This window comes from Gopherus evgoodei, chromosome 16, assembly GCF_007399415.2.
Source record: "Gopherus evgoodei ecotype Sinaloan lineage chromosome 16, rGopEvg1_v1.p, whole genome shotgun sequence".
NCBI lineage: Eukaryota > Metazoa > Chordata > Testudines > Testudinidae > Gopherus > Gopherus evgoodei.
The window spans coordinates 5497919-5521533 of record NC_044337.1 but is presented as its reverse complement, the minus strand read 5'-3'; the positions used below and the strand labels follow the sequence as shown (position 1 = coordinate 5521533).

The window sequence follows — 23615 nt, the reverse complement described above, 5'->3', positions numbered from 1 at the left end:
GACAGCTCCTCCGGCCTTGGGGCTGTGGGGGGCTGAGAGCTCCTCCGGCCCTGGGGCTGTGGGGGGCTGACAGCTCCCCCGGCCCTGGGGCTGTGAAGCGGCAGGGTGCTGAGTGCTCCTCTGGGGCAGAGAGCTGTCAGCCGCGGCCAGGGGCTCAAGGTCCCAGCCACCCTGCTTCCCCCAAGCAGAGCTCTTTCGCTATAAGGAACCCCTGGCTATAACAAAGAAATGGCTCGGCTCCCCAAGGGCTCGCCACAGCAAGGGTGTACCGTACTTTTAAACCTGGGGAGGTAGGGGTCCTGGATATTGACTGCAAGAAGGCGAAGAGTGTTGTGGGGTAAGAAACACATGGTGCCTGCAACCTTGGCAGTAGGATTTTGAGGAAGCTGCTCTCTTTGCTGGGGAGCTGCGTTCCATGCAGACCTTCTGGAGAAAGAGTCTCATACACACTCGCATCTTCCCCATGTGCAGGGGGCAGGGAGTGACTGCAGCAATAGAGCCAGGCTGCAGGGTGGATGAGTGTCTTCGCTGGCAGATGCCAGACAGCCCTAAGAGGCTGCAGCTTGGGGAAGGGTCCCTGGTTCGGGAAGCAAGTTGGAGAGAAATACAGGGTGTTTCTGCCTCTCTCTGAGAGATGGTGTTTGTGTCACCAGCGGCAGCAATCCTAGGGCTGAGCTGCTGTGCTCTCCGCAACAGCACTGGAGCATGGCCCTTTGTGCTGAACAGCACGTGGTCCTTTCTTGGTGGTTGGGTCTCAGCATTAATCAGCTAACAAAATGACTGCAAGGTGGTATGACACCAATACATTGCGGGGGGGGGGGAGGAGAAGAGCAATGAGTTGCAGGGGGCTTAGCAAGGACCCAGGTTATCCTGAATGGAGATTAGGTGCCACAAAGAAAGAAAATGGGCCAGTTCTGTGTGACACCTCCAGTCATAATCTGCAAGAGGGGATTAAATGGCATGGTTCACAGACACTACATTCTTTTCAAGTTGGAAACACCACTGAGGACAGAAATAATACAAAGGAACCTAGACACGAGAATGTTTACCTACAAAATGTGTGGGCCTGTATCTTGGGGTGATGATAACTGTATTGGGCACTAAGGGAAATGCAGGGTAACTGCATGATTGGACAGATTAGTTAGAAAATGAATCTGAGGGGAATGTCCTGAGAGTGAAATGCATCAGGCTGCAGAGCTGGCTCCTGAGGGGAAGAGGTGGGAGCCATGTTGCTTGGGACCTTGAAAACTAGACTAGGCAAATCAGTAAAGGCCGTCCTGTGGGTACCAGTCTTACCAGGGTGGCTGGGTGCATGGCGCCCTGCAGTGCTTTTTGCCTCTAACTCCCATCCCTACAAGTCTTGCCACCTTTTTGGTACCATTACAATACTGCTGGCAGCTCTGCCTACCTAGCAATTAACTCCAGGGCCAGATTTTCAAAGGTATTTGGGTGCCTAGAGAGGCAGGTCAGCACCTCCTGGGATTTTCAAAAGTGCCTCAGCAGGGTCCAGATCCACAAAGGGCGTCAGGCGCTGTGACGCTGAGCGAATCACAATGGGAGCTGCCGAGGAGAGGGGTGTGTTTTAAGCCTCCCCCCGTCAGGGATCTAGGCACCTAACTCCAGGCCGCAGGGAAATGCCTATCTCTGAGCTCTGAAACCCATCCCCCTGCTGGCTCCAGCCTGGTGGGGAACAACCAGACTGTTATTCTTAGCTCTGCTTCCTGAGCCCCGGGAGCCCACATCAGCTGACTAAGGCACTGAGACTCACTGCTACAGGGTTTTTGCAGCACAGACATACCCACAGGCGCCTGCCTCGCGCCACACACGGTGACTGGAGGAAGCAGTGCTGGTGGCACCCACCTTCTAGCTTCTAGCCCAGTCATTGGCGCACTCCCTGGGATGTCGGAGACCCAGGTTCAGCTTCCCCTCCTCTGCCTGAAGGGGAGAAAAGACTGAACAGGAGCCTCCTGCCACTCAGCTCAGTGCTCTAACCACGCAGCTATGGGATCGTCCGACATGGGGCACCTTCAATCTCTCCTATTGATGCTGTGGCACTGTGGATTAAACAATGAAAGAGTCACTGGACCCGAAAGAGAGCATGTGAGAATGTCTCTGTAGATTGGTGGTTCAGGCATTCATGTGGGAGGTGGGAGACCTGGGCCATGATTCAGTGACTCTTTAGTTATTTAGCCACAGTGGAACAGCTTCAACAGGAGAGACGGAGGGCTCACTGCCCCAGAACATCCCCCAGCTCAGGAGTTAGAGCACTCACCCAAGAGGGGCAAGCGCCTTGTTCAAATCCTTTCTTCCACAGTCAGAGGAAGATGGGAAAGGGCTGAAGAAAGTACTCCAGTTGGAACTTGGGTTTACTCTGGACTTTGGTTACTCCAGAATAGGTGGAGTGTTTGGTTTAGCAAAACAGACTTACCAGCCAAGGGAAACTGAGGCACCAGCCAGTCTGGCACAGAGAAGGTAAGAAATTTGTCACAGTTTAAATACTTAAAATTCAGTTTAAGCTAGTGAGTTGAGATAGAGGGAAAAGATCTCTCTCCTTCCCTCCACATTTTGGCAATTGGTAAACGGAGGCATAGAGAGGTGACTTGCTCAGATCCAAGCAGGGAATCTGTATCATCCAGGACTCAAAACCCAGTGTTCAGACATTCAGTCCTGTGCTGTAACCATGTGGTTACCTTCCTTCTCTGGAGGAAGAGATGGAGTCAGCAGAGTTTGCTGGAACAGTGCCATTGCAGTCTGCATGGTGGAGAATCAAAGGCTGCACACAGCATATGGGATGCATGGCATATAGGGTGCATCCATTTACCAAAGAGGATACAAGATAAGCAGTGCAGCCAGCTGCCAAGATCCTATTGATTAGTAAAGGAGACAGTAAGAATAGAAAAGGAGACTTGTGCTGTTACTCAGTTTCCTGTATTAAGTGTCCCCCCCACCCCGAGGGGCATCCACAAAAGAGAGTGCGAAGGAGCGCTGTGAGCAGCCCTTACCAGGAGGATACTTTCCCAGGCCATCCAGCGTATTGGCAGCACAGCTCTGCCCTGGATACGGTAATAATCCCCGCTGTACAGATTCCTGCTCATTCCAAAATCTGCGATCTTGATGGTGTAGCTGTTCCCAACCAGACAGTTGCGGGTCGCCAGGTCTCTGTGCACGAAGTTCAGGGAGGCTAAATACTTCATTCCAGAGGCGATCTGGGTGGCCATGAACAGTAGGTTGGAATAGCTGCATTTAAAATAAACAACAGAAAATCAAAGGAGAGTTTTCTCTCAACTCTTCCTGCTGTGGGAATCTTGCATGCTGTGTGTTGCTATAAGCACCGTGGTGTCACTTCACTCCCTCATTCCTCACTATCCCTGTCAGGCTAGACTGTACATTTACAACAAACTAACTGTCTTTCCTGACGCGTGAGCCATGTTTCTGAGGTGGCTGGCCGGGAGCAGCCAGCTCGCACCTGCAGGTTAGACTCTTTGGGTACGTCTACACTGCAGCTGGAAGCCAGCCTCTCTGCCCAACTAGACATATTTGCGCTAGCAGACCTTAAACCCGTGCTCTGAAAAGAGCAGCATGGACATGGCTGGGCCAGTGAAAGCGTGGGCTAGCCACGGGAGCACAGATCCGGGGACTGGGGGGCCCAAGCCACAATGTTCACACTGCTATTTTAGCACACTAGCTGGAGCCCCGCTAGTGTGACTCTGACTCTCTGGACCCTCTCCCAACTGCAGTGTAGACGTACCCTGAGATGTTGAGAGCCCATAAATCAGGGATTTCACAGTGGTGGGCCAGATTTTCCAAAGCACTCAGCTCTCATTTAGTCACCAAAAGAAGCAGCCAGATTTCCAAGGGTGCTCAGCACTGGGTCCTCAGCCATTTTGATAATAGTGTGTGCCGATCCCTTGAAAATGTGGCTCCAAGCTATTGGGAAATCTGGCCTCACGTCACACAAGTCCCTGATTTATGGGTGCTGGGTGGGGCTTAGGTATCTAAGTCACCTGACTGGCAGTCACAGACAGAGGAGAGGCTAGTGCCTGTAAATCTGGCTCTAAACGGCACATTGTTATTTCTTGGGGAAGAGCCTGTGTTCCTGCAGGGCCAAGAAAGGGCAGGACATCCTGATCACCACCATTACCATGTCTCTGGAAATATGGTTTGTTGTTTTTCATGCCCTTAACCCTGCCCCCTTGGGCACATGTATTATGACACTGTCTTTAATTACATGATCACATGTGGGTTTTGCCAGCGGACCCTATCTCAAACAGGTCATAACTGGGAAGATGAGTGAATGAGGCAGGTGCCTTCAGAAGGAGAAAATACAGTCTTGTGGTTAAGGCAGTGGGGTAGGACCCAGGAAAGAAGGGTCCTATCACTGGCTCTGCCACCAGCTTCCCTGGGATGGGTGGCAAGTCCCGTGGTTCAGAATTTTCAGAAGCAGCCACGACTTATTATTCGTGTTACTGTAGCACCAAGGAGCTGTGCCGCTACCCAGGGTACTGCACTGCCTGGCCAATTTGTGTGGGCTTATGGCACCAACACACACCAGGTTGTTAGCTTTGCACCACGTGTGTATTTATTCCTTCCTTACCAAGTACAACAGTGTACGACAGATTACACCAAGAGGCGGTTTCTCCACAGCCTTTCTTCTCAGCTCAGTCTCACCCTCTGAGCTTTCCTTCTCAGTTTTACTGGCTTCCTGCTCCTTTCACTTATGTCCTCCCACTTACATCATTAACCCAGTGATTGCCACCCAGGTGCTCATAATCCCCCAACAGAAAATGTTTAATTGCTCATAGCTGAGCTTGCAGCCTTCTTCATGCTGCAGCAATATCAGTGACCGGGGTGCTACTCATAGTGCCCATCATATGAACCTAACCATGGACAAGAATCCATTGTGCAAGTCACAAAGTACAAACACAGAACAAGGAGATGCTTCTTACCCCAAAGAGTTTGCAATCTGAGTTTGCAAACAAAAGACAAGAGACAGACAGACAGACAGACGGGGGCCCACAAAGAAAGAAGGAGACAGTGTCGATCAGAAGGATGGGCCGTGGTCTCAGCACACCAGCAGCCTAACCATTGTCAAGTTTGTTGTTAGCATCACCTCAAAGGAGAATTGTGAGGAGGGGTTTGAATGTGTATAATTAGGCAGGGTGTGGATGTTTACAGGGAGTTCCTCCCATGACTGAGGAGCAGCATGGGAGAAAACATACAGGGGCCTGTTTGGAGATTTAACAAGTGGGCAGTGAAGGCTGGCGTTGGCCGGAGTAGAGCAGGGAGTTGACCTCTGAATAGCAAATGAGAGATGACTGGTGGGTGGGGATAGGCCACGAAGCTGGGTGGGGATAGGTCACAGATAGGCCTGAAAGCAAAGCCAAGCAGGCACTGGGGAGGCAGTGGAGGGATGCAAAACAGAGAAGGAGTGACAAGGGCAAAGCAGTGGGCTTGGAAAATGATCTTTGCAGCAACACTGTGAATGGCTTTGAAGGGGGCAAGACTGCATTTGTCAAGGTCACAGAGAAGGACGTGGCAGTCATCCAGATGTGAGATGAGAGCCTGGACGAACATTTGAGCTGTGTGGATGGATAGGAAGGGCTGGCTCTTAGTTGGTATGGATAAAGAAGGGCAAGATTTAGATATAGCTGGACACGAGGACCTAAACAGAGGGCCAAGTCAAAGATGACACCCCGTTTATGGGCCTAAGCAACAGCATAGTGGTGCTGTCTATGGTGATTAAGAAGGAGACAGCAGGAAGGGTTTGGGGTGAAGGTTGGGAGCTCTGTTTTAGCCATATTTACCATGCAATGGCAGCTAGACCTCCACAAGGAGATGTCCAAGAGACAGGCTGAGATTTCAGTTTGGACAGAAGAAGGCAGGTCTGGAGCAGAGATTACCCAGAGATAAGGTGGAGAGGGACAAAGGAAGGGAACCCAGGACACAGCCCTGTGGAACCCCCACAGAAAGTTGCAGGGGGCACAAGGAGGATCTTCCCAAGGGCACGCTGGAGGAATGATTAGAGAGGAAGGAGGAGAATCAAAAGAGGACAGAGTCACAGAAGCCAAGGAAAGGAGAAGATTTCAAGAACAAGAGGATGGCTGATGGTGCCAAAGGCAGCTGACAGGTCAAAGAGGATGAAGATGGAGCACTGGTTCTGAGGTTGGCTAGAAAGTGGTCATTAGTGACTTTGCTGAGCTGGTTTCAGTGGAGTGCCAGGTGCAGATGGGATTGGAAAGGGTCTAGGGTGGAACTGGAGGAGAGGAACGTCAGACAGTGATTGTAAACAGAGCGTTCAATGAGCTAAGAGATGAAAGGGAGAAGGGAGATGCGGTGGAGTGGCTAGCAGGGTCAAGAGTGGGTGTTTTAAGATGGAAGAGACTAAAACATTTGTATTGTGCGGGGAATGAGCCAGAGGCAAGTGAGGGCTAACAAGAAGAGTAAGGGAGGGGATGAGAATGGGTGTGAGGGAGATCAGGAGATGGGATGGGGACACTGGGGCAGGTGGTGGGGTTAGAGGAGGAGAGCAGATGAGAAATTCCTGTGTCTATGACAAGAGAGAAGGAGGCAAAGTTATAGAAGGGGAAGGGAAGGCTGTGTCTTATTTTGTCAATGTTCTCTTTGAAGAAATTAGGTTGCTCCTGTACATGAGGAAAAATGTGGGAGGAAGGGTTTGAGGATTGAGTCAAAGGAGGTGAAAAGTCAGCTGGGATTGCACACGTGGAATTTGATCAGGGTGGAAAAGTAGAGTTACTTGGCATAGGACGATGGCAGAACTGAAGGAACAAGTTTCTGGCATGGTCAGAGGATATTAGAGATGTTCTGCTGCATGAACGCAGGAACAGAGGATATGGGGGTGGGCTGGGGCTGGCAAAGGATTCAAGAGAATCAACAATCACAGGGAAGAAAGGGAAGAGAATGCACAGAGCAGAGAGCAGCAGAAATATTATCAGCATTGATGAAGAGAAAGAGGGTATGTCTACACTGCAATGTAAGCCCAGGGTTAGCACAACTTGAGTTATCAGACCCTGGGATTATTAACCAAGGGCTTGAGCATCTGCATTCATTTGTGACTCCAGGTTAGGAACTGGTGAACCCTGGGTCCCAACCTAGGGCTCCAGCATCTACACTGCCCGAGTCTAACCACCCAAATCCCAGACTTCTTAGCATCCTCTAGCCCTTTCTTCGTGGTGCAGTGTGGAAAAACATGACTGTCCAGAGGATCAGCCCATGGGATTGTGGGATACTCCCAGAGCACAAGTCCAGTGGGGCTGCGTTTACACTGCAAAGCAACAGGGCTTGAACCTTGGGTCTTGGCTTGACTCAGGCTCGGACCCTTCAACCCCCGTGAGACTCTGGGTCTGAGCCCTGGGTTAGCATAATTTGTGTGAAGATGGAAGGGGAGGGGTTAGGCTTTGGCCTGAATTTGAACCCTGAACATACCCAGAAGGATCGAGTGACAGCATGAGGGGGAGCTGCTGAAAGAGACCAGGTGATGGGGGACCTCAGAACTCATGGTGAGCTCGCAGAAAGCAGGGCTTGGAGAAGACCAGGTCAACCGAATGGCTCTTCTGGTGAGTGGGAGAGCCCAACCAGTGCTGCTTGTTAAGAGATGAGGTGAGGGCGAGGAACCACGCAGCTAAGGGGTCGGAGGGGTCATCACTATGGAAGCTGAAGTATTAACTCTGAAGGACTAAATTGTCCCAAAGAGTCAAAGGGGTCCAATATTAAACAGTTGTAACCAAGGTTTGGTATACAGAGACCTCAGCTGTCTTAGTCCCAAGGCAAAGCACCACTAAGCATCTTTAACCTTTTATTAAAGAGACAGAAAAGAGGGGAAAACAGTTAAAACAGTTGAAATGTACAGTGTTGAATAAGGCTTTCTTCTTAACGATAACCCTTGTTCCCTTTATCTTTAACTGAAGAGAGTTTAGAAGGAAACCACCTCCAAGTGACAGGTTTTTAGGTGGTGCTACACATAGGTATAGCTGTTCTTTTGGGGGGAAAGGGAAGAAGTTAGGTGAGCTGGACTGGAGTGTTATTGTGGCTGCTGTTGAAGTCCTATCCTGTTTTCTAAAAGACAAACCAAGACAAACACACACAAAATTGGGGGAGAAAAGAACAGCCAAGATGGAAAATGCAACTTCTGTCTTGGGTGATAACTCTTACTTGCAACTTCCCTGCTAGAGGAATAGAGGCACAGCACCAGGTCTGATCAGCCACTCTGAGACCTGGCAAACTAGTACCAGTATCGGGCAGTTCAAGGCCCAACAGTGTTACAGTGGATCATGAGAGAGTCAGGAGACAGTGGGGGTGACAACCAAGATAGTGAAGTTCGCTCCTTCAGATTCCCCTGTCATTCAGTCAGCCATGATCTGTCTCCAGTTTTTAATCCACCTGAAGTGTGCCGTGTTAATTTTGTATTGTTCTAGTTTTTTAACCAAAATATCATGCAGCTGCTAGTGAAATGCCTCACAGAAGGCACGATTGCACTATCAACCAAACTTGTGATCTCATAAAATAAGAAGATATCAAGTTAGCTTGACAGGATCGATTTTCCATTAAACCTATCTCGGTTGGCACTAATTATATTATCCTCCATTAATTATTTATCAGTCAAATCCCATATCAGCTGTTCCATTATTTTGCCGAGGATCAGGGTCAGGCTGACAGGCCTATAATTACCCAAGTCATCCTGTTTAGTTTTTAAAAATATTGGCAGAACATTTGCTTTCTTCCAGCAGACTTCTGGAACTTCTCCAGAAGTTGACATGCATCTGATGAAGTGGGTATTCACCCACGAAAGCTCATGCTCCAATATGTCTGTTAGTCTATAAGGTGCCACAGGACCCTTTGCTGCTTTTATGGAACTTCCCCAGTGTTCCAATATTTATTGAATATCAACATTAATGGTCCAGTGAGCTTTTTGGACAGCTTGTTTAGGAAAAATATTTCTACACAAAAATTAATAGATGAATCTGTAGCGGATCTGGTGCAACTGGCCATTTAAAAGTCTTTAGAGTCTTTTTCAACCATTATGTGTCAAAATTGAAAGTTTATATGTTAACAGGTAACCAAAATATAAACTCTTTGTTGGATAAAATTTTCTTTGTTGTACACACAAGATTCCTCCACCATATACACAACATTTCTCCACAGGATAAAATCCTGTCTCTGAGATAAAAACTTCTACATCAGTGGCTATACTTTCAATCAAATTTTAACCTTCAGTGGAGAGAGTTTTATGAGTTGCTCCAGAGAGAGAAGGTTTTATCTGCCAGAGAATTAAGCTGCTGCTGAATTAACTCTTCTCTCTCAAGTGGGCAGATGAAATCTTCTCTCTCAGTCCTGGCACTAGTTCTGTACGCACACTTTGAAAGCCATCCTCCCTAGGTTGCCCTCAAACCCCCACATGCTCCTCAACTCCCCTCACTTAAACATTTATAAAAAATGGGAAATGAATACACAAAACTGTATGTGTAGCAGTTTGGGCTGTCACACCCACAACATACTTGGCACAAACATGCAAATGCAAGGGGATAAAGCCACCTACCAGTACATATCCTCTAGCTGTCCACCCACAGGCATCCACTTTAGCACTGCTACCAGTACTGTCCACAGCTGTGGATATTAGATGATGTAGTTGTGTCGCAGGAACCAACTGGTGCCAAATGGTAGAGGGCACAGAGGCATATAGACTTAAAGGGATCGTCTGGGTTCACCAGAGGGGGTCATGTAAGGTCTCTACTGAACGCCTGCATCACCCACGTCATCGTAACCATTGTGAAATGTCTGTGCAGATAACATGTACGGAGTTTGTGTATGTTTACTGAAACTTGTGTTTTTGAAGCACGTACATTAAGACAGGTCACTAGAAGGTGATTCTAGGTAGGAAGGGGGTAGCAAATACTTATTTCTCGAGCAGACCGTGGTGTATTGTATGCCTTTGTGCCAACTCAGTTAGCATAAAAAACAATGGCCATACCTGGAGACTGGCTATGTTTGCTGCCTGGGCCAGGTATAGGCCTGAGGATTTACAAAGACAAAGAAACCCCGAGGTAAATCTCTTTAGAGGGGACCTCCTGTGGTAAGGGACCATATTTGGTAATTGCAAAAAATAAGTGGAGAGGGGATGATTTCATCCCTCGGTCTGGCAAGACAAGCTGCCAGCAGGCTTGATCTTAGGAAAGGAAGGTCAGCCCTCGTGTCTGAAAATGCTGGGGCAATGACTTGGGGTAAGCTACCTGTAGGAGACAGGGGAATGTCTTGTGAGTTCAGTTTAAGCTCTAGAAAGCAGGTTATGAGTTTACCACCATTTGTTTCCAGTGTTCTTACTTACTGTCATTTGAATCTCTGTTCTTTGATAACAGACTTCCACTTGTTTTCACTATAGTGAAATGTTCTGTGTTAAGCAGAGTAGTGATCCTGAGGTGACACTAGCACATTGGTGTATGCTCCTCCTTTGGGAGTAGAGACTCTGAGCTCTGGTCTACACGACAGACCTGTATCGGTGTAACTGCGTGGCTCAGGGATGTGAAACATCCACATCCCTGAGCGACGTCATTATACTGACTTAACCCCTGGTGTAGACAGCGCTACGTCGGAGGGTTTAAGTGTAGGCTTGCCCTGACAGTTCTGTGAGTGTTCAGTGGAACAGCAGCTGGGCACTCCACAGGAACACTCGGAGGAGGTGGGGGTTGGTGTGCGCCTGTTGCTAACCAGCACAGAGAGAGCAAGGCTGGCAGAGGCCTGGCAGGCAGCGTGGGTGGAGTCAGGAGGCTGACGCACAGTGGCACAGACAAGTGGTAGCAAGGAGCACCACAAGCTTGGGTACCCCCGGGAAGCGTTGGAGTAGTTTGCTGTGTGAGGAGAGAGTGGCTTGGTAAAGGGGCTGACAGAAGCTGGAATCCTGTGGCAGGCAAAAGTAACGTTGTGATGTGTGGTCTGTGGTGTACAGTACTCATGGTATGTTACATGTGTAGCATCCTTAACGAGTTTACAATTCAGATTGTTTTTAATATTAATATACTTTAAGTTCAGGGCACCGAAACTGTTGCATTAAAACCTGCGACTTCTCCTCTTACCTGACGCATGGAATGTTGTTTGAAATGGCGAATTTACTGCAGATCTCCCGCTGTGACAGGAACTGGTTGAGGTCTCCGTTCTCCATATACTCTGTTATCATGCACAGAGGGTCATCACGCACACACACCCCCAGCAGTCGGATGATATTTGGATCCTTCAGACGGGACATGATCTTGATCTCCTTTAGGAAATCATTTCTTAAAAAGAGAAAGACATAAGTCTGATTCCGTGAACACTGTCCTCTTTTCCTTCGCTTGAGAAATCTGGGAGGAGTGAAGGGGAGATAGACAGGATCTGAATACTAGGAATGGGAGTTTTTCTGAAGTCTCCCAAAAGAGTGGCCTGTCTTTTTCTCCCTGAAGTATTCTCCCACTGATTTCCCTTTATCCTGCTTTGTAACCAGAGTGCACCCTCTTGAAATCCCCTTTGCACCTACAGCTGCAGCACAGACACAACCCCAGAGTCACACATGTTCTGCAAGGAGGGAGACTATGGCTGGGCCAGGCCCCAAGAGGGTTTTCTGAAGGTAGAAGGGAGTGGTGGGGGAGAAGGTGAACAGGGTGTTCCAGATGAGGTGATGTCAAAGTCTCAGGGATAAAGGATGATGTAATTGCACCCTGCAGGAAGTGCAAGTTTCTATCCATCTCTTCATCCTGCGTCCATCACTGTAGTATATGACCAGGTTATTTTTCTATCAATGTGTCTGTATTTCTATGGTTTCTCCTAGGAACTGGATCAGCCCAGGTGGCCAGCAATCTAGTATTCTGTCACTGACAGTGGCTAGTACCACAGGAAAGGGTAAGAAACCCAAGTGCTGGCCATGATGGGAAACCTGCTCTTTGGAAGCATTTCCTCCTAACCCCCAAGAGCTGGAAGTTGGCTCATGCCCAAATAAACTCTTGAGAGTTTTTACCCAGTGTAATGTCACTGTGGATGTTCCCATTATCTACATAAATGTCCAGCTTTCTGTGAAACTGGCCAACCGTGTTGTTTTCATGTCATTCCTTATAACTCACACGATCACATCCTTTTCAAAGTACTCCTCCCCCTCGGTGTCTTCATGATCCTTTCCTGGATGAACTGGACTTGTTCACCTATTTCTGTGTGCACAGCATTAGTGGATAAGCCCACTAGTGCCCTGCTGGATAGGGGGAGTGAGATCATAAAATAGATCATTATCACACCCGTCCATCAAGTACGGACTCTAGCTCTCTGCTCATGAGCGTCACTCAGCAGCCAGGATAAAACTGACATTCCACGGTCTCCATTATCTCTGTTCAAATACCCACTCATGCACTAACTGCTCATATACGCACACACCAAGGGCTGACTCACCTCTCGCTTACCCAAGTGTAAATCTGGAGTAGCTCCACTGAAGTCAGTGAAGGAAACCTATGTAAAACTAATCTCAGAGCAGAATCAGGCTTCATAGTCAGATTACAGCTGTTGCATAGTGTCATGTGGTTACCTGGCTGTTTTGTTGACATTGGATCTTAGCATTTTCACTGCCACTAGAACCGGTTGGTTGGTGAGTTCCATAGATGAGAGTCCCAAAAATTCCAACAGGCCATCTGCTTCACACAGGTGTACCTGGAAAAGGGAGTGCAGGGTCAGCCATGAACATGTGATAAAGTCAGAGAAGAAGAGGAAAAAACACATCACGTTATGGAGAACCATTATGGTTAGAATTGACTGAATTATCCCTTGAAAGTAAACTATTCAGTGAGTTTAGTCTTTTTTTGTTTTCGATCAGAAAAAGTTGAAAAACTGCCCCTGGATTCTGTGAACAGATTTGTTATTTGTAAGAATTTGTTGAAGAGCTTATGGGAGCTACTTTCATCCTATGGGTTATTTGTTAACTGTTCACTTCAACTATTGAATATTCATGATATTTGATTGCTCATCTACCTATGTCACATGGTATGGTTTCTACTCCTGAACTTACTTTCTGAAACTTGAAACAAACAAATAACAAACAGCAATACCCTCGTCTGCAAGTGAAAACGGGGACTGAGTAAAGTACAGCTATGCCCCAAACATTCCTGCAAATCCAAGCCCAAGTGTGTGAATGCTCATTAAGAGCAACAAAGGGCACAGAGGTGGTCATTTCATAGTCTAATATTTATGAGCACTTTTCTTGCAGAACTCATCCAGCTCTATGGACCGTTTTAGCAAATGGCCAAGACAGTCATAGAAGCACTTCACTGCTGCTGCAATAAAAGGCATTCACTGGCCAAAGAGACTCGATTTCACACCCAATCCTGAAAACCATTTGGAGTGATCCAGAAAATCCACTGCTTCACCATCACCTTCTGCAAACACTTTGAAATAAGCGAAGATTTGAATCACTGTGATAACTGGCGAGGTGATTAACATAAGATAATGGCTTCTTGAACAACGTCCTCCCTGTGTTGCACTAACAAATTCCATCTCTGATGAACTCCAAAATCTCTCCTGACTAGCCACAAAGGACCAGGCTCCATTTTTGTTTGCGGTGTAGTTGTAGCCATGTCGGTCCCATGATATTAGAGACAAGGTGAGTGAGGTGTAATAGCTTTTATTGGACCAACTTCTCTTGGTGAGAGAGAGAAGCTTTCAAAAGCAGTTGGCCCAATAAAAGATATTACCTCACCCACCTTGTCCCTCTAAGGGTCCATTTTGCAAGCCGTAGACAGCCAGCAGTCCTCCAGCATAGCCTGCATCTCTATGTGTAAAGCACAGGCGTGACCTGGGACCTCTAGGTGTCCACTGACAGAGGACACAGAGGTACATAAGGGTTACAGCACATGGATTCCCCAGGGCCTGGTCTCTATGTACTATTTTGCCAAAGGGCATCATGGGTGGTCTTTATTGTTATACTGGTCTCCATAGTCACTGTGAGCTGTACGTATGGATAATATGTGAGGAGTTCTGTATGTACACCGAAAATGTTGTTCTGAAGGTCTGTGAGTTGAGGCCAATCACCAGAAGTTGATAAAGAATTTTCTTTCAGTCACATGATGTTCATCTAGCAGTCTGTCTCTATGTAAATTGAGTATTGTACAGTTCTCAATGGATGCTCATTTGCAGTCTGAGCCGAATGCTAGTGAAGGGATTGTGAAATCTTCACGAAGGGAATTTACAGGAAGAAATAAATCAGCAGGAGGGAATCCTGAGTATAGGTGAAGACAATGGAGTTCTGGACTATACCTGTAGACACAGGGACTCTCTCCGCATCCTTCACCGAGGAAGTAAGCTGACAGTGTGTTGCTTCATGAAAAAAGGATCACAGCCAGCCAGGCTGTTAAATGCTGGTTGGAGAACTTTAGGTGAGAGATAACTTCATCAGACAGGAGGGTATCTTGTGAGTTAAGTCTTTGCTCTAGATCAAACAGTGGCTCGTGAGCCACAATGCGGATCTTTTACCTTTCAAATGCAGCTTGCAGAGCCCTCACACACCCTGCCATTCTCCACCTACCAGACTGGGGTGGGTCGCTTCTGTCATCGGGATGGGTGACTCAAGAGACCTGTACCATTAGAAGCCACAGTAGAAGGCACAGAGAATTAATATGCTTTGAAGTGATCTGCTCTCTAGTCTTCCTGATCATTCTTGGCATTTCTAGGATGGAGCAGCATGAAACTGGCCAACCGTGTTGTTTTCATGGAGCAGCATGACCCGTGTATCTCCTGGTGGTGGTGGAGTAGTAGCTTCCCCTCCAAATACTCTCACAAAGTGTGCCTCCAACAAAGCAGCCAGCCCCCAAGTGAACCATTCCTAGGGCCCCAGGATGGGAGGAAAACCTCCGAAGCAGAACCCCAGATGGCAGGGAGCCAGCCATTCGGGAGTGGCTCCAGGCTAGAACCTCAGCCTCCACGCCAAGTACCGCGGCTACCTGGATGCATTAAAAAAGACTCACTACCCCCATACAGAGACTACAGCTGCCCAACAGACCTACAGCCCAGGGCAAAGGTGTCCTACAAATAGACTCCATGTCTGAAACAGAGCTGGAGGCGCTACACGGGTTTACACAGGAAAACCTTGCCAAGTGCTTCATTCGGTGATCTGCCTCTCCAGAGGGGACTCTTTGTGAAGGAGAAGGACAGGTTACTATGCCTCTGCACAGACCGGGGGGTCGGGAGGGGTGGGAGCAAACTGCAGCCACATATGGCTCTTTTTCCCCCTCCCCCCATTCTCCACCTACCAGACTGGGCTGGGGGGAAGCTCGGGACCTCTGCCTTGCACAGGGTGGGTGGGGTAGGGGCTTCTGCCTAGCGGGGAGGGGGAGTGACTTGGTCCTGTAGGCCCCAAACCCTTGAAGAGCTGCAGGTTGGAGGGTGGCCAGCCCCTTCCACCATTTGTGGAGAGGATGGATGGATTTCAGGTAGGGCCAAAGGTGGTCTCAGCAAACGGTCACGAGAGGGACATGGGTGGTCTGACCTAGCGGTCTGAGCAGGAATCAGGCTGGGTCAGATCCCAGGAGATTAGGGCAGAGGGCAGCTTGAGAATCAGGCATCAAGAGGCAAGCAAGATCGATATCAGGAGAGAACCTGAGACACAGAAGAAGGCAAACAGAGTCAGGCAGCAGGAGGCACGCAGGGTCCCGTTACCATGAGTCCAGGGTCAGGAGCCAGGTTACAGGCAGTAATCGTAGAGTGCAGTCAAGGACAAACCAAGGCCAGAAGTCCGAGTCTAGGGTCTATCGCAAGCAGGGCCTGGAGCACAGAGGCTGTCGCTGTTGTTGGTAAAGCAGCTCCCCGTCATGGCTTTGTGGTTTATATGGTGGCATCAGCCAGTCAGTGAGCTGTGAGGGGCCACCACCCAGGCCCTGCTTGCTGGTACTTCCTGCTGAGCCTAGAATCACAGGGTCCTCCAGTGGCCATCCAGCCTAAGCTGCCAGGGGTGATGAGGAGATGTCATCAGCACAGAACCCACAGGGTTGCAAGTTCCCGACCGGCAGGGTCTCCCATTGGGTCTATCACTATAAGGCATCATTTTTAAAATCATTCTTGTGGTTCTTCTCTGAACCCTCTCCAATTTATCAGCATCCTTCTTATCAAAATCAAAGGGAAAGAGGAGTTCAGGAGAGCTGACAGTTTCTCAAAGGGACAATATTAAAGACACCACAGCAAACTAACCTGATGCAAAGGAAAGATAGGAAAAATAGTGAGCTGCCAATATGACTCCATCAGGAGCTCTTTAATTACCTGAAAATTAAAAAGGAATCCTACAAAACATGGAAACATGGACAAATTGATAAGGATGAGTTCAAAAGTGTGTAGGGACTAAAATAGGAAAGGCTAAGGCACGAAATGAGTTACATTTAGCAAAGGCCATAAAAGAGATCCTATATAGATCAGGAGCAAGAGAAAGAAGAAGGAAAATGTTGGTCTTCTACTCAGTGAGGAAGGAGAGCTAATAACTGATGACAACAAAAAGGCTGAGATTTTAATGTCTATTCTGTTTCATTCTTCACTAAAAAGGTTTGTAGTAGCCAGATAATTAACACATTAATATGAACAACAAAGGGGGAGGAACACAAGCCAAAATAGAGAAAGAACAGGTTAAAAAATATTTAGATAAGTTAGATGTATTAAAGTTGGCAGGATCTGCTGAAATTCTCTCTAGGGTACTACTTAAGGAGCTAGCTGAAGTATTCAGGGAAGAATTAGCAATTACCCTGGAGAACTCATGGAGGAAAGATAAGATCCCAGAGGACTAGAGAAGGGCAAACATAGCAGCTATCTTTAAAAAGAGGAACAAAGAGAACCTGGGGAATTATGGACCTATTACAGAGAATTCTTTCCTGCATGTCTGGCTGGTGAGTCTTGCCCACATGCTCAGGGTTTAACTGATCGCCATATTTGGGGTCGGGAAGGAATTTTCCTCCAGGGCAGATTGGCAGAGGCCCTGAGGGTTTTTGCCTTCCTCTGCAGCATGGGGCACGGGTCACTTGCTGGAGGAGTCTCTGCAGCTTGAGGTCTTCAAACCACAATTTGAGGACTTCAGTGGTTCAGACACAGGGTTGATATAGGAGTGGGTGGCTGAGATTCTGTGGCCTGAATTGTGCAGGAGGTCAGACTAGATGATCATAATGGTCCCTTCTGACCTTAAAGTCTATGATTCTATGGTAGACCAGACAGCCTACTTTCAATACCTGGAAAGATCCTGGAACAAATTATTAATCAATTGATTTGTAAGCACCTAGAGGCTAACATGGTAATAAGTAAAAGCAGCAAAGAGTCCTGTGGCACCTTATGCATCTGACCAAGTGGGTATTCAACCACAAAAGCTCATGCTCCAATATGTCTGTTAGTCTATAAGGTGCCACAGGACTCTCTGCTGCTTTTACAGATCCAGACTAACACGGCTACCCCTCTGATACATAGTAATAAGTAATAGACTACTTGGATTTGTCAAGAACAAGTCATGCCAGACCAACCTAAGGCTTTGTCTACACTAGCATTTTTGTTGATAAAACTTTTGTCGGCCAGGAGTGTGAAAAAACCACCTCCCTGACCAACATAAACTTCACTGACAAAAGTGCTGGTGTGGACAGTGCTGTGTCGGCACGAGAGGCTCCCTTGCTGACGTAGCTAACGCCGCTCACGGGGGTGGTTTGATTATGCCGGCGGGAGAGCTCTCACCTGCCGACATAGCTAACGCCACTCATTGGCGTGGTTTGATCATGCTGGCGGGAGAGCTCTCTCCTGCTGACAAAGAGCAGCTACACGGGAGACCTTACAGCGGCGCAGCTGTAATGTCCATAGAGTAGACACAGCCTAATTTCCCTTTTTGACAGGTTTACTGGCCTACTGAATGGGGGGAAGCTGTAGATGTTATCTAGTTTGATTTCAATAAGGCTTTGACACAATCCCACGTGACATCCTTATAAGCAAACTAGAGAAATGTGGTCTAGATGAAATTCCTACAAGGTGGGTACATAACTGGTTAAAGACTGTACTCAAAGAACAGCTATTAATGGTTTGCTGTCAAAGTAGGAAAGTGCTTCTAGTGGGGTTCTGCAGGAATCTGTCCTGTGTTGGGTACTATTCAATATTTCCATTAATGACTTGAATAGTGGGGTGGAGAGTATGCTTCTAAAATCTGCAGATGACACCAAGCTGGGAGGGGTTGGGAGAAATTTTGAGGACAGGATTAGAATTCAAAACAACTCTGACAAATTGGAGAATTGGTCTGAAATCAAGAAGATCAAATTCAGGAAAGATAAGTGCAAAGTACTACACGTAGGAAGGAAAAATTAAATGCACAACTACAAAATGGGGGAATAACTGGTTAGTTGGTAGTACAGCTGAAAAGGATGCGGGGGTTATAGTCGATCATAAATTGGATACGAGCCAACAATGTAATGCAATTGCAAAATATCATTCTGGGGTGCTTTAACAGGAGTATCGTATGTAAGACACAGAAGGTAATTGTCCCACTCTACTCAGCACTAGTAAGGCCTCAGACAGATCACTGTGTCCAGCTCTGGGTGCCGCACTTTACAAAAGAAGTGGACCAATTGGAGAGAGTCCAGAGGCAAGAAAGAAAAATGACCAAAGGTTTAGAAAACCTGACCTATGAGGAAAGGTTACAAAACTGGGCATGTTTAGTCTTGAGAAAAGAAGTCTGAGGGAGGAACCTGACAGTCTTTACAATGTTTAGAACTGTTATAAAGAGGATGGAGAACAATCAAGCAACATGACCACTGAAGGTAGGGCAAGAAGTAAGTGGTTTAATTTGCAGCAAGGGAGATTCAGGTTAGATATTAGGCAAAACGTTCTAACTACAAGTACAGTTAAGCACTTGCAAGGGAGGTTATGGAATTCCCACCATTGGAGTTTAAGAACAGGTAAGATAGACCTTTGTTTTAGGGATGGTCTAAGTTTACTTGATCATTACTTTAGCACAGGGTGCTGGACTAAATGACCTCTCAAGGTCCCTTCTATGATCCTTGTATTGTAGACATCAGAACAAGACACAGGATTCCAGCAGTGGTCACACAGTGCCAATTACAGAGGTAAAATAACCTCTCTACTCCCACCTCAGATTCCATTGTTTATGCATTCAAGGATCAATCACAGTAGCCCTTTTGGTCAAAGTCGTACTGGGAGCTCAGGTTCAGCTGATATCCACAATGATGTCAACCCCAGGAGAGAATCTCCCATCATGTAAGTATGGCCTATGTTCTTTGTTCCTCAATGTATACATTTAGCATTCTAAAACATATATTATTTGCTTGTTCCCAGCTTATCAAGCGATCCAGATCACTCCGAATCAGTGACCTGTCTTCATTATTTACCACTTCCCCAATCTTAGTGTTGTCACTAATAAAGTTTGCAGACAATTTAATGTTTTCCTCCAAATCATTGATAAAAATATTAAATACCCTAGGCCTAAGAACTGATTCCTGTGGGACCTCACTTGAAACACAGCTGCTCAGTGATGATTTCCCATTTACAGTTACATTTTGAGACCTATCAGTTAGCCAGTTTTTAATCCATCTATGTGTGCCATGTTAATTTTGTATCATTCTAGATTTTTTAATCAAAATGTTGCATGGTACCAAGTCAGATGCCTTACAGAAGTCTAAGTATATTGCAAAAACACTATTACCTTTACCAACCAAATTAGTAAGATCATAAAAAAAATCAAGTTAGTTTGACAGGATTTATTTTCCATAAACCTACGTGGACTGGCATTAATTATATTACCCTCCTTTACTCTTTATCAATCAAGTCTTATATCAGCCCCTCTATTATCCTGCCGAGATCAATGCCACACTGACAGGCACAACATTAGCTTTCTACCCATCTTCTGGGACTTTTCAAGTGTTCCAAGAGTTATTGAAAATCAACATTTGGCTATGCTGCCTATAGCCACTGAACCATGTTCTGTTCCTAGATCCAGGGAGACCAACCAGGAATCCCGATGTTAAGCATTCCCCTGATGTCTCACATCCATTTGTGTAATCCACTGACAGCGTGAGTGGTGGGTGTGCCTGTAGGGGTTGGTGCACATAGAGAATGACAACTTGCTTCCCCTCCTTGTCCCCCTTTGCTAATTACCCTGATAGCTATAGTGAAAGAGATGTGTGCTTTGGATCTGCATGCTGTGTGTTCTAACTAGGCAAAGGAGAGAAGAACAGACCTCTGCATGTACAAGTTAGTATACGGACCCTGGAGTCACTGCTGAAATATTTTATATTGCAAATCATTGTATTTAGAAGAGAATGTTGTGTTAATATTTTACTGCTTAATTTCTATTATTTGTATTTGTCCCAGCTCCCACATCACAAACTCCGCACCCACGCTTTGCACCAGACAGTGAGGTCAGATGGCAGAGAAGTCTCTTGCTATGTATCTGTACAGTGAGAGACAGCAGAATGGGCACAGCGGTGCCCAATCTCGGCTGTGTTCTCTAGTGACAGCTCCTGAAGCAGGAGGCCAAAATCGCTTCAGTCACAGACAGTCTAGTTAAAGCGAGAGCAGGTCAGATGAGCCAGGAGGGGATGAGATGGAGAATCAGGGAGGATTCCAAAGTCACTGAGAATGAGGGAGAGGGATTGTGGTGTGAGGAAGACAGAAAGCCCGAAGAGCCAAAGGTGGAGGGGGAAGTCAGGCAGTGCACAGCAACATGGAGGAGGGGAGAAGAGAGTCGGATGGAGTATTATGGAAGAGAGTCGGATGGAGTATTATGGGCTCGAAGAGAACGAGTGGGAAGAGGAGGAAGAAGGGCTGGAAGCAGCAGGATCGGGAGAGAAGAAGGCTACTGCCTCACCATGCTCTCTGGAGGGTGACTCAGGGGCAGGCAGCAAGGAGGAGTGGCGGTTGCAGTAGGAGAGGGGCTGCAGAAGCAGTATCAGGTGGGGGTAGGACAGTGAGAGTCAGGCGACTTAGAGAGAGGCTGTGGCCGGCAGTGAGTTTTCACCACTGAACTAGTATTCCAGAGAGCCCAGGAGAAGGGAGAGTGGGAACAGGTGTGTGATTGGCGGGGCAGGGACTGTAGAGCTGCGCTGGCTGTGAAGAGGGCACCAGAGGCAGAAAGGCTGGGACTTAGGGCAGTGCCAGGGAAGGGGCAGCTGTGGCGAGAAAGGAGTTCAGAGAGTTCATAGACTTAGACTTTAAGGTCAGAAGGGACCATTATGATCATCTCCTACACAACGCAGGTCACAGAATCTCACCCACCCACTCCTGTATCAACCCTGTGAGACACTGAAGTTTAAAGACTTCAAGCTGCAGAGAATCCACCAGCAAGTGACCCATGCCCCATGCTGCAGAGGAAGGCGAAACCCCCCCAGGGCCTCTGCCAATCTGCCCTGGAGGAAAATTCCTTCCCGATCCCAAATATAGCAATCAGCTAAACCCTGAGCAAGACTCACCAGCCAGCACCCAGGAAAGAATTCTCTGTAGTAACTCAGATCCCACCCCATCTAACATCCCATCACAGACCATTGGGCATATTATCACTAGTAGTCAAAGACAAATTAATTGCCAAAATTAGGCTATCCCATTATACCATCCCCTCCATAAACTTATCAAGCTTAATCATAAAGCCAGATATGTCTTTTGCCCCCCACTACTCCCCTTGGCAGGCTGTTCCAGAACTTCACTCCTCTGATGGTTAGAAACCTTCATCTAATTTCAAGTCTAAACTTCCTGATAGCCAGTTTATATCCATTTGTTCTTGTGTCCACATTGGTACTGAGCTGAAATAATTCCTCTCCCTCCCTGGTATTTATTCCTCTGATATATTTACAGAGAGCAAACATATCTCCCCTCAGCCTTCTTTTGGTTAGACTAGACAAGCCAAGCTCTTTGAGTCTCCTTTCATAAGACAGGTTTTCCATTCCTTGGATCATCCTAGTAGCCCTTCTCTGTACCTGTTTCAGTTTGAATTCATCCTTCTTAAACGTGGGAGACCAGAACTGCACACAGTATTCCAGATGAGGTCTCACCAGTGCCTTGTATAACGGTACTAACACCTCCTTATCTCTACTGGAAATACCTCGTCTGATGCATCCCAAAACCACATTAGCTTTTTTCACAGCTATATCACATTGGCGGCTCATAGTCATCCTGTGATCAACCAATACTCCGAGGTCCTTCTCCTCCTCTGTTACTTCCAACTGAAGCCTCCCCAGCTTATAACAGTAGTTCTTGTTATTAATCCCTAAATGCATGATCTTGCACTTTTCACTATTAAATTTCATCCTATTATTATTACTCTAGTTTACAAGGTCATCCAGATCTTCCTGTATGATATCTCAGTCCTTCTCTGTATTGGCAATACCTCCCAGCTTTGTGTCATCTGCAAACTTTATTAGCACATTCCCACTTTTTGTGCCAAGATCAGTTATAAAAAGATTAAATAAGATTGGTCCCAAAACCGATCCCTGAGGAACTCCACTAGTAACCTCCCTCCAGCCTGATAATTCACCTTTCAGTATGACCCGTTATAGTCTCCCCTTTAACCAGTTCCTTATCTACCTTTCAGTTTTCATTTTGATCCCCATCTTTTCCAATTTAGCTAATAATTCCCCATGTGGAACCGTATCAAATGCCTTACTGAAATGGAGGTAAATTAGATTTGTCTAAATTTCCTTTGTCTAAAAAATCTGTCACCTTCTCAAAGAAGGAGATCAGGTTGGTTTGGCACGATCTACCTTTTGTAAAACCATGTTGTATTTTGCCCCAATTACCATTGGCCTCAATGTCCTTAACTACTTTCTCCTTCAAAATTTTTTCCAAGACCTTGCATACTACAGATGTCAAACTAACAGGCCTATAGTTACTCGGATCACGGTTTTTTCCCTTTCTTAAAGATAGGAACTATGTTAGCAATTCTCCAGTAGTACGGTACAACCCGAATTTACAGATTCATTAAAAATTCTTGCTAATGGGCTTGCAATTTCATGTGCCAGTTCCTTTAATATTCTTGGATGAAGATTATCTAGGCCCTCTGATTTCGTCCCATTAAGCTGTTCAAGTTTGGCTTGGATGTGGTGATATCTACCTCCATATATTCCTATTTGTCATCCTACCATTATCCCTAAGCTCCTCATTAGCCTCAATAAAGACTGAGGAGACAGCGGAGGTGAGTTTTGGATTTGTGGGGGCAAGTTGGGGTTGGGAAGGGTGGCAACAGGAGAAGGTAGAGCTGGCAGGAGCAGTGGAGTGGGGAGGACGGGAGGGTTGAGGAGATGGTGATAGTGTGAGAATAAGGAGGGAAGGAGGCAGGGAAAGGGAAGGAGAAGTGAGAGCATGCAGAGGATTGCTGTGGACAGGGCAAGGAGCGCTATGGGAGAGCGTGGCTAGGGGGACAGTCAGCAAACTCCTGGAAGCTAAGACCAGGCTGCCCAAGGTTCCTGACGCGAACCAGGAGAGGGAGAATGCAGAGAGGTCAGCCTCTCAGTCTGTCTCTACTGTCGGCACTCTGGCTCAGCGCAGGGGCCAGGAGGGAATGTGCAGACCCCCCAGAAAGCCAGCTGCAGGTATGTGAGCTCTGTTGTAGCACCCAGGCTACAGAAAGTGATGCAGCATGGACACTG

The 23615-nt window shown here is 47.1% G+C and overlaps 1 protein-coding gene across 2 annotated transcripts in view; it reads right to left on the bottom strand.

The window, feature by feature from the left end:
• LOC115636145 (discoidin domain-containing receptor 2-like) overlaps positions 1 to 23615 on the bottom strand; it is a 156226-nt gene that overhangs the window by 6836 nt on the left and 125775 nt on the right. For both annotated transcript variants that reach the window (XM_030535895.1, XM_030535896.1), the window contains 3 exons: positions 12554 to 12675; positions 11085 to 11282; positions 3003 to 3237 (listed from right to left, as the gene is read on the bottom strand). In XM_030535895.1, the coding sequence (XP_030391755.1) occupies positions 3003 to 3237; positions 11085 to 11282; positions 12554 to 12675 (555 nt within the window). The remainder of the gene's footprint in view (positions 1 to 3002; positions 3238 to 11084; positions 11283 to 12553; positions 12676 to 23615) is intronic.